At 32.5% G+C, this 12,203-nt stretch overlaps 1 protein-coding gene across 1 annotated transcript; it reads left to right on the top strand.

Annotated features, from left to right (window-relative positions):
• Window positions 1-2,471: 2,471 nt before the first annotated feature.
• LOC146140908 (organic solute transporter subunit alpha-like) lies at window positions 2,472-11,102 on the top strand. The gene is made up of 8 exons (XM_083392019.1): window positions 2,472-2,958; window positions 4,262-4,410; window positions 5,782-5,867; window positions 6,047-6,220; window positions 8,448-8,559; window positions 9,074-9,214; window positions 9,897-10,002; window positions 10,262-11,102. The coding sequence occupies exons 1-8, from the start codon at window positions 2,904-2,906 to the stop codon at window positions 10,399-10,401; spliced, it is 963 nt and encodes a 320-aa protein (XP_083248145.1). The 5' UTR covers window positions 2,472-2,903; the 3' UTR covers window positions 10,402-11,102.
• The last annotated feature ends 1,101 nt before the right edge of the window (window positions 11,103-12,203 follow it).

Here is a 12,203-nt window from a genome sequence, read left to right on the forward strand (position 1 = left end):
AGTTCCATGAACGGAACGAGCGCTAAATTACAAGCACGTCTTCACCACCCGCAATACTAAACGAAGATCGTTTTTTCAGGGTACTGTGTTATTATGCCACGATTTCTGCGCCGAGCTTTGTGAAAGTCAGCTAAATTGCATGTTGCGGTTGAGGGGAAATAAGTTGTGTCCATTGCACACTTAGCACGTGGTCTTAGTTAGAGTATGCTTAAAGAGCATAATTTTGCGTTAACCATTATTACTTAAAAATGGATACTTTGAGACGCGCACGACAGTCACCATTATACCTTCGTTTAAGAATCTGCTTCAGTTAAACAAATGTCAATGTTACACCAACATCGGATATTAGCCCAGAGACCAAATAGCGAGAAACATACTCCGTATAACTCGACGCTTTTTAGCGAGAAAAAAAGAAAGAAGGTTTGACTTAGCGTTGTAAATTGTCAAATACACACTTGCTAATCAGTCAACCTAAACAAATAGCAGAAGAGAAAAACTTCCAACGTTTACGGTCGACCAAACAAAAGACGAAAATCGGCGTTTTGCGCTCGACGATTTTGGTTTCGCATTAGATTAAGACGCGTGACCCATTTACTTAAAAAGCACGCCGCTTCGAACAGTTTGTTACGATGACAACGAACAAAACAATAATACCACTTACAAAAAGGGGGGGGGGGGGGGGGTAAGAACTGCCGCACCCCTGGATACGCCACTGGGGGCAATAGGCCTATACACATATTTTGACGCAGTGTTTCTCAAGGTTTTTGTACTATTAAGTTATCACGTAATTTCCGATTTTTTAAGCCATGTTTATAAGATTCCTAACAAAGTAAACTTGGAATTCGCTGGACATTTGCTGCAAAATATGTAGGCCTACGGCCTAATTCACAGTTGAAAATTACCTTTACGAAATGTATACCAGGGTTGGACAAACTACTGCCCGCCAATTATTATCATCCGGCCCGTCACCTCCTATTCGAGATTGGTAGGAACCATTTTTCATGTTTTGGAGCTATTTCAACTATAGGCAAATGCGATTTTTTCAGATTTAAAGCGTAATTCTTGCCTGTATTAGGACAACAAATGCAAGTTTCGCCAAACTCATTGCATTTAAATGCTTAATTGTATAAGTCAAAATTTATCACGGCCCGCAGAGACCCTTCTGAGGTTGCTGTTGAAATTAGCGCATTGCTAAGCAAAAAGGTCTATGACAATTAGGGCATCCAATGGCAGAAAACTCTGACTTTTATACCTTGAGGTCTTGGACAATGCACCAAATGTACCATCAGGTAAACTCCCGGCGTAGATGAATGGAAAATATTCGCTGGAAGTTCACAAAAGATAACAAAAAGTGTGAGATAAAATTAATAACACTTGACCCACCCTAACCAAAACGCTAACCCGAACACTAACCAAAATAATGTGTGTTAATGTAATAATTATTTGAACGCTTAGGAAAAAGCTCAAACTCGAATGGGCATCAGATTTTCTCGTCCAGGGTAAATAGGATTGTTACGTCACGAATTGGTGTATTGGGACCTAAAGCGTTTATATTTAATTATTAAATCAACGCACATTGTTTGGGTTAGGGTGCTGGTTAGCGTTTGGGTTTGGCTTGGTCAAGTTTATCAAACTTAATCTTGTTATGCAGATTTGTTAAGTCAAATTAATACATTGTCGAAAATCACAAAGTAAAAGTCAGACTTTTTGATCCTTAGGATGCACTTATTGTCGTAGACGTAGACCTTTTTGCTTAGAACTGCACACAATTTCACCAAAATGATTGGCTTTAGGAAGTTTTATTTAACATATAGATTAGAATTCAACAAACGATCGATCACAAAAAATTCCAATTTGTTTCAGCAGTAAATTGCATTCAGTGCGATGGTTGCGCCTGCATAGTTTTCACTATTTTTGCAAACACGGCCCCACGTTGCATAAGTATATAACCGCATGTCATGCTTGATTTCAAAGCGATTACGATGTTTCGTTATTAATATTATGCTCATTGCGCTGAATCCAGCTTTACAAAGCCATGATGGTTGAAAACAGAATGAGTATTTCAATAACAGAATTACATGATTGCATCACATTGATTTGGCAGCTTTTAAGAGCTAAAAATAACAATTTTATGTAGAAGCAACGAAAGTTGTCTCACCTACGCACTATTAGTGTGACGTCATCGCACTATTAGTGTGACGTCATCGTAAAGAAAAACAGTAGGAGTATATGATGAGCACAGGTTGGAGACCACTGGCCTATACTATAGACTAGGGAAGGCATCGAGGAAAAACTATTGCTTAAACTTCAAGGTTAGCAAAAAGTTTTATTAATTTAAAAGATGTCGCAAACCGAAAAAATCTCCTTTTAGCAATAACACTAAGCAACCCTTGCAGCAAAAAGTGTCAATCGGCAGAGTGGTGTTTCCCCTTATGCTTTGCTTTTGCGGCGGTCGAGTGATCATTATTGGATCTTATCTAAAAAGTCAAAATGCTGAGTTTTCGTAGTGTGGTACAAATGAATCCAGTTGGTTATGTGGTTGGTTATGTAAACCACCGACCCTTAACTAAATGTCAAAAAAGGTATGTTGAACACGTTAAAATTGCAACAAATGTTGAAAGCGGAGTTTTTGGCTGTCATACAGTAGTTTTAAAGCCAACTTACATAAGATAAATTTTCGGTTAATCATTACCCCGCCGAGCTTAAACCGCAGCCGACATTAAGAAAGGTAGAAAAAAACCGCCGACCTTATAAAACAAAGGTCGCGGCCGCAACAAATTGGTAGCCGAGTAAACAGATACACCATCGGAAACATGTGACATTCGCCAACGCGATTTGGTTACGAGTTACGACGTGCCGGCGTATTCCGGCAATGGAGTAAGGTTGTTCAATGTGAATGGAACATGACTGTCAACTGCACTTACGACAAGCCGCCGAACATCACCACTTTGTTCAAAGGTTGGTTTAAATTTTAACTTGATATAATAATATTTAAGTTGTTGTTTTTGTTTGGGAATTAATGTTGACTTGACCTTTTTGCACTGGTATATTTATTGTTTGTTGATACATTGAAGTGGAGTTACTTTAAAAGTGTAATTGTGATGGCTAAGTCAAAGATTTGACCTATGTGCAACTAAGTCATTGTTATTTTTTATTTATATAGGGCATTGGGCAAAAATTACTTGACTTTATGTCAGTCATGAAAATAGGAAAACTCGTCCAATTATGTGGAATAGCTTAAATACCCAAACCTAATATATAGCAAGCTTTATATAAAAATGTTAAAAGAAAACACTTAATTTTAACCCTCGGGAATCATTTGTCCAAAAGACTTAAGTCAAGTATTATTACAGTGTTGTGACGACTTAAGTCAATGAGCTGACTTGACTTAAGTCTTTTTGGAAAATTACTTGACTTGACTTAAGTCTTTTAAACAAATGACTTAATGTTTGAAATTAAGTGTTTTCATAAGGCCTTTTTTCGTAGAATTGGGTTATTTATTCTAATTTTTGCACATAAAATAATTTCCTTGCCCTCTATTCCCTTTTTGGTACTTTTAGTGAGGTATTTCTCACAATCAGACGAGGTTACCCAATTTTAATGGGTTAACATGGAATTTTTAAAACCAGGACTTGACTTCAATTGACTTGCTTTGATTATGACTTGACTTAGACCTAAGTTATTTGCAAATGAGACTGGGACTTAGGTCATTTTTTTTAAAAGTCATTTTATCAAACAACCAATAGCATGTCAAGTCAAGCCAAGTCATTTAGAAACAGTGACTTATGTTCACTCAAGTCAAGTCATTGAATAACGTAAATTACAAGACTGCTTGATGTATGGCTCAAGTTTAAGTTATTTATATGAAGGCTAAATTATGCTGAAAAGTAATATTGGCCCCTGAACATATATATAATTGTCCATTTTGTACTTCACTCTTTTAGTTCTTGTTAATAAAGATATTTGTGTGTACTTGTTTTTTACAGATAGTTTGTTTTGTTGAAGAAAAATAAAGTCTTACAAAACTGTATTTTGAACTTAAAACTAGGATCACAAATCCCAAATCAATGGCCAATCGTAAAATATTAAATAGATATGTATAAATAAAAATAGTTATAAAGGAAAGCGTCAAAAGTTTTACAACATGATCTGGAAAAATGATAACAAGTCAAGGTTTATTTTTATGCACTTCAGTCTAAACCGAAAGTTGGCAAAATATCTGAAAACACTGCAATACATAATAATCAATGTTTTTGTTTAGAAATTTCAGAAGTGCATGTGGTTTTGTTCAGCGTAGCTACTGTGCTGATTGCTGTTACACTTGTCTACTATGTCATTGAGAGTGTGCTGTTCATTCGAAGCCGAAGATATGCGTCATATCGCTATTTACAACACATAATATTCATACAGGTTAAATAGTGTTTAATGAATACATTTGTTTAAATAAAGTTGAAAACTGCATTATTTAAATATAAATAAATTGATGTTGTACAGGCCAGTACTACTTTATGTACTGCTGTACACCATTACAATAACTACCATTACCGCATGCAATGGTTTTCATTTTGGTTGGTTTTTTTGTTTTTGGTGCCCCATGTAGGGGAGGGGGTGTGATACATGGTTAAGAAACATTGTAATATAAACTATTTAACTTTATTTTTTGAATTTTTTACTTTATAAACAGCTTAATATTCCTCTTCTTATGCTAAAGACTTTCATTGTGATTTTTAATTAGTATTTGCTAGAGGGTTGGGCATTTGACCAGTCAAATAAAATCCAGTCAATAGACCGGTCAAATACTCGTCAAATAGGTCAAATATTGGGAAATATTATACACACTTTCAAAATGCAATTGAAGTTAAAAATAAACCTTGATTTTACCCTTTAATAAAATATATAAACTTTTTAGCTCAGGTACAATGGTTTGTAAAAAACAATTTAAGAAAAACAATTATTTTTTAAACAGCAGTGGTAAGAATCTTGCAAAACTATGCCCATCTTGCAAGTAATACTATAGCAGTACTGTATAAAGTTTTACCACTATTACAACCACCAAGTTATGCAAACAAGTTTATGTATCAGTAAAAAAATATTTTTACTCTTCATCACAACTTGAAAATCCGGGGTCAAGTAAGTATGTAGCATTGTGTGTTGATGTAACTAATCGGTTTTTATAGAACAAAATTCTTGTTCTTACATTTTCTTGTTTTAAGCATCTCAATGGGCTGAAATGCACAGCTCCATCAATGTGTTTTTGGATATTTAAAAACTATTGTCTAATATTCGACAATGTAGGTACGTCACTTTACAATTTATAAATAGAATTGGCTTAAGTAATTCTAAAAGTTCAGCATTTTTGGTTCAAAATACATCATTATCCAAAATATTATTCCTTACACCCTTTATCCAAAATATTATTTCCTTACAGGACATGCTCTGAATACTAATTGAAAACTTTAATCAAAACAAGGCTGATAAACTTTACAACATTTGCTTCAAATATATGTATTTTACCGGTAAATAAACTGCGGTCAATTATTGACCAGTCAATTGACAGGCTTGCCGCTTGCCAACCCTAATTTGCTATGTTAAATATTGCTCTGAATGGAAAAAGTTTACTATTGCCCCTATTGGGGCAGTTTTTTATTCCAATGACTTTACTAAATAGCATGACTGTGACTTATCTGGGCTTTGGCAAATAACTAACTACATAATGCTCTACATTTGAGTGGATTTTTGAGTTAATATAATCTTTAAACCTTTTTTTCTATAAATATTTAGGGCACTTACCCTCTATATGCTTTGATGTCATATCTTTCTCTCATTTCACCCCAGTCTATGCAATTGCTGGAATTTGTGTTTGCTTTGTGAGTACAATTTTAATTGTTCTATTTTTTTTATTCTAAATAGACCTAAAAATAAATTGCTGAAGGTTGTAATATATTGTTTGATGCTGTTTAGAATTTATGAGAATAGTAATATATTTTATGTAAGTTCTGTAAAAAAATATCCAATAAATTAAATCTATGTTTTCCTCCATTTTTAGATATTTTACGTTTACTTTGAAAGAGCTCTTTCTTGTAATGCGAAATATCATTGAGAAAGAAGAAAGTAGTCGAGATGAAAATGATAGTGAAGTGGAACCTGAAACAGTTTCACTTGCAGCACCTCCTCTTGCATGCTGCTTTTTTCTCTGCTGTCCAAGGGTTTCAATGGGAAGGTTGTTAATAAATATTTTTTTTATTTCTTTAATTTTAAATTATTTTTAAGGCAACATAATACTTTACAAACACTGGACATAAATCATAAAATTTTGCTGGTGTGCTTTGGGTATTTATTTTTATGAATATTTTTTCTTTGTTTAGTCACTTGGGGTAAAAAAACAATGCCATCATACCTAAACTATTTTTTTACTAATTTCTTTATCAGCTAATTTTTTTTTCCTAGCCTCACCAATAAGCCATCAACCATCTTCATTTTTTTTTCTGAGTAGAGTTATGCTGGTTTAAACAACAGTTGTTAAATTTGTATATTACAAACACTTGCAAGCCTATCAGAAATCTTTGTGTAATTCTTATACAACCAAGTTTGAGGAAATGGCCTTGTGTTGTGTCATAACCAGTGTTTTTTTAAGGTGTTTTGGTGGACCGAAACGGTCCCCCAAATTTCTCTAGCGGTTTCCCAAATTTTGGACTTGCAACTTTTTGGTATTTAAATGATACACTTGCGGTCTCTTAAAACTACTTAAAAAAACTTTTTTTCAAAAAAAAACAAAAAAAATCTTTTTTTTCAAAAAAAAAAACAAAAAAAAACTTTTTTTCAAAAAAAAAAAACCTGGTCATAACATTAATTTATTAACAAAAAATACCTTACTTTGCTAGCTGTTTTATGCTTTCAGGTATTTTGTTAATGTTTTTTTTTATCCGAATAGATTCTATAGGAATGGGGTAAAAAAGCAATGTTTTTTGTTACTCCAATGTATTTTTTTTACCCCATATGTTAATTTTGTAATCTTTAGGTTTATAAAGTGAACTAAATAAAAAAAAAGCTTTATATTGAGGATTGTTAGTAGACTTTGAGATAAAAAATACTAAGGTAGACTCCTAACAGGCTTGTACGTAAAATACCCAAACTTCTGCAATTCGGGGTACCATAATTTAATCATAAATGTTCTTTAATGTACACTTGTATTTTTCCCTGGCATTGTTTTTTTGACCCTTCTCCAGGGTAAAGAAAAACAACAAATTTTGAAAAATATTTTTTTGTATAATAAAATTAAAAATCCTTTATGTGATTAGAAAGGTAGACCCATTAGCTCAATTAAAATAAAAAATTACACTTGTTGCTAAAGACAAAAGTTAGACAGACAAGGTAGCTAAACTCGTTTTTATGTACCCGACTTGACTATAGTGTACAAACTCATATCCTGGTTGCTTAAATAGTCTAACTCAATGGTTCCCAATGCATGGGTCGTGACCCAAAGTTGGGTCGTCTGAATAATTTTTTGGGTCGCTTGTGTTTAGGCATAACATTTCTTGGACGAAAAAATAACGATAAAAGAATTAAAACATGAAGAGATTTTAAAACTGGAAATTTAAATATAAGTCACGAAGCGTTTTATGTCGAGACATCGGAAAGCTTTGTAGCACGTTCGTAGTGCAATAACATTTAACAGTTCCTTTTAATTATTGTTATTATAATATTAATATTGTTATTGCTGAGTGACCTATATTTCAATTAATTATAAGGCTTACGAAAAAATACAAAACGATCATACAATAAAGCTGGTAGTTAAAGCCAACATGCGGCTATATCCCAAACACTCATTGACAGCAAGCGAGCACAGCTATCTCATTAGTGATTTAATAAATATATTATTTTCGGAAAAAGTTACTGCTTTTGTAGTTCAGTTTGTTTGTAACGCAATCTTGTATGGCTTTTAAAATATATTACGACAATTTGCTTGGGTCGCAAGACTTTACCGAACTGAATTTTTCTTATAAAATTAGTCGCCTTAAAAACGTGTTGGAAACCACTGGTCTAACTGATGAAAATAAAAGGGTGAAAAAGAGAGAACATCAAATGTTTAAATTTTGTGTGTAAACTAATACAAAGTTAAATATTTTTTGTTCCATAGTGTTTTGTTGCGAAATAATAAATGCTGAAAGTTTTCTTTAGGGTCATCTTTTCTATTTTTGTGAAAGAACTTTACACACCGAAAAACCAAATGTCACATGCTTAAACATATGTTAAGGCTACATTTTTACAGCTTACAAACACTTTTAATGAAGCCAAATACACCCTTTCACCCTGGGTATTTCACTTGTGATTTAATGATTATCTCTGTTAATGATTAATTAGCTATTGCTATTTCAAGTAATTGTATGTGGGTTTTGGAATTACAGCAAGACCTCCAGTAACTGTTTATGTTTTATTTGTTGTTCCAGAAAATTTGAAAGAATGATATGCATAGGAGTGCACCAAGCCATTATACTGAGACCAATTTTGATTTTTATTCAAGCGATGTTTTGGACAAACGGATTGTTTGGATTTGATTCGGTTCAGTTTTTTATTATTTAAAAATAAATTAAAAATCACCGGAATTCTGTAAACTAAAATATCAACTTTAATTGTTGTGTAGGATTTTTAGAGTATTATGTTATTAGTTATAAATATAGCTTATAATTTAGGAAGACTTCACAGTTTGGAATCTTAAAAAATCCTCACACCCCTAGACCTAGTTGAGCGTTCCCGCTTTAGAAGCACAACTGCAAAATACTGCCCGAAAAAAAGGGGTGCTTTTAAGAACATGTTATATAGAGTAACAAAAAAAATGGTACCTTCTACTCTATGGGCTTTGATATTCTTAAGTACTATGTTGTATTAAACGATATTAATATGAATTGTTCGAAGTGCTTGCGTTATTAGCCTGCGGGTTCACTGACGTCTTATTTGTTCTTTTTTTGTCAATAGTCCAAATACAATGTTATGCGACATATTGTTGGATGAGATTTTAAGACATATTAACACTATAAGTTTATGTTGTTAGTTATAAAAGTCAACTTATTTGCAGGAGAATGCTGGTATTGTGGTTTTGGAAGTCATCAACTCAATGTGTGTTTTGGTTTCTATGTACTTCATGGTGATGCAATATAGGGGTAACATTAAAATCTTGAAGCCTCATTACATGAGAGTCAAGCTTGTTTGCATTCCGGTGTGTAAAAGTTTTGTCAATAAAAATTGGTTAGCTATGAGTTGTTTTAAAGCTAAATAACGTTTTCATGTATATTGTACAAAGCAGTTATTTACTGTATGATTCTCTAGGCCAGTTGTCTCCAACCTATGGGTCTCCTAAAATTGTTTTGCGGTTGCCCAATCACTCACCATATTTTTGCTTTTTTTTATTTATGTATTTCGTTTTCTTAACAGTGATGTCACACTAATAAACGTGACTGAGTACATAGCAAAGATAGGCTTTTGCTTCTACATAAAATAGGTGTTTTTAGCTCTTAAGAGATCCTAGGTTACAAAGATTTCAGCCAATATTTACTTTTGGACTTCAATTAACTTACCAGACTCAATTTTGTGAGTGAACTACTCTTTCCTTTTGTAACCACATGGCCATGTTTAGCAAAATTCATGTGCAAATTTTTCAGATTTCATTTTATTTAAATTGAGGTCACTTATTAAAAAGGTTGGAGACCAGTGCTCTAGGAAAAATTTAGTTTGATTTGTTTATGTTGAGATGGATGCCCAATGTTGGTGGATTCCTTTTGATATAGACTTTCAAATAATAATCAGACTTCAAATATAAACTAGGATCAAAAGTTCTATATGTTAAATAAGTATTCCTGCACCCCAATGGGGTTTAAATTGGCATATATTGTACTGTACAGGTGATTATGATAGTAGTTACTCTTCAATCCGCTATTATGAGAGAATTGGCTTCAAGAGGAGTTATTTCCTGTTCTCACCCTTTTAATGCTTATGTAAATGCATCAGGTAAACCCATATATTAAAAAGTAGTATGTTGTTATTTTTTGATAGGATTAGCTGTTTGGTTAAATAAGTATGATTTAAGGTAGTTTCACTCTGATTGATAAAAAACGATGGTTTAAAAAAGTCATTTTACCCGACATTTATTTTACTTGTAGAACAGTATTTGTTATGACATTGGTTCATTCTTTGTTAAATTTTGATTCAAACTTACTACAAGGTGATGTGTTTATTAACTTTAATGATTATGTTGTTTTCAATTTAGCTCTGCATCATTTTCTTGCACTGATTGAGATGCCTCTAATTTTACTTTTTTCAAGTACTATTTGTCACAAACCACGTTATACAGTTCCTAATGAGGATGAAACCAAGCCTTTGCTTAACCACGAGCCAACGTTTGGTTAACCACAAAATATTATAAAAATATCTTTATTAGTGTGGTGGTACACGTATGACTTGCATTCCGTAAAACATTGTACTTATACACTTCAAAATGTAGCAACTCACTATTAACTAGCTTTTTCATATTACATGTTGTTTACGTTTTTGTTGTGATTTTAATGTACGTCAGTGTTGATTTAATGAAGTTCCTTATTGAATTTTATTTTTTTTTAGGTTCTTACGTGCCTTAACTTTATGAAGTTTCTTAATGAATTTTATTGTATTTTAAGTTCTTATTTGCCTTAACTGTAATAGTTATTTAGTTTTGGTTCAGATGAATAATCATTGTAGTTCTTGTGTTTAAAATTTTGTTCCATGATTTAATAATACTTTTTTTTAATCTGTTGTGCTATAATTTTAATATATATAGTTATATACGCTTTTTAGCTGAATTTTATGTTAAAATCAACTTGCTAACAAAAAAGCTGTTGTCTGCGTTTGTAAACAGGTAAAAAATACGAAGTTTAGTTCTGTTTACTAATTCCTGATTATTAAACAAACATCCGGTGAAAATGCTAAATTTGCTACTTTGTTTTACTTACTATGCAGTAATACAGTTCTTAAAATTTGGTTTAAATTTGTCTATGTATTTGTATATTACAGGACTGAGTCGTCTTTAAAAGTAACTCATTACTCATCATTTGGAAAATCTAACAGTAAAACAAAAAAATGGTTTCTAGGGGAAATTATAATTAAGCATGATAGAGTTCTAAAATGGATGTTCAAAAATCTAGATCTTGGGCAATGGAGCATCAGGCCATGCTAAAAACCATATTTTCTAACATGTTAAAACAACGAAAAATTGCGCTTATGTTATTCTGTCGTAAGACCAATGTTAATTCTAATAGGATGCGGAGCACTAACCTTTCCTAATGTCTAATTGCGTCTTCGATTTTATGACATGTTTTATTTTTTCAGTTAACATGTTTCTTATTGGTTTACCGTCCGTTTGAACGCAAAATCAAACATTGAACATATTTTATTGATGCAATTTTGCATTCAGTTTGACACTTTATAATAAAAAAAATGAAATAACACCCTTTAAAGACGTACATACCATATTGAACAACAATCACCAGGTCAAAATAACCATAGTCATAAGGGTTATAAAGACGTGTGGGCTCTATGAGAATAAACGACTAAATTATTAGCGAGCGAAACTGTGATATCTTACTATCAGCTTGGCACACACAAGGTACGAATAAATAAAGGTAATATAGTACGATATTTCATTTAAATATATACGGCTAAATATACAACTGTTAGTTGTGTAATTGGATGTAGCCTACTATCGTACAAGCAGCACAGTGAATAATGATCAACAAAATAGCAGAGGATCGAATTCGGGAATTTAGGTAAATTAACAGTCAGCGTAGCAGGTATTACAGTAGCAAACAACAAGTAAGGAAAATAAGGATTTGTGTAATAACTTTCACAGGCAAGTAAAAAATGTGCGCTTCACAATGATCATTTTAAGTCACATAACATTCGGTCAGAACAACCGTCGTATATAGATACAAATTTAGTTTAACTGAAGCAATTCTTGTTGAAAATATTAATAAAAGCGTTTTTTTTTACCTAAACCAAGATTTTTTTATATTCAGACTGTCCTGAAAATATTGGCATTATTAATACAAATTAATACCGCGGTTGTAATCCAGAGTGCGATAGTTAACATTTTTTAAACGTACAGATAGTTGCATCATTTAGGTTACTATCACGTGTTTTCAAATATAAAACAGCGATGAAAACCGTGTAAACTGTCA

This window comes from Ascidiella aspersa, chromosome 6 (genome assembly GCF_963924565.1).
Source record: "Ascidiella aspersa chromosome 6, kaAscAspe10.2, whole genome shotgun sequence".
NCBI lineage: Eukaryota > Metazoa > Chordata > Ascidiacea > Phlebobranchia > Ascidiidae > Ascidiella > Ascidiella aspersa.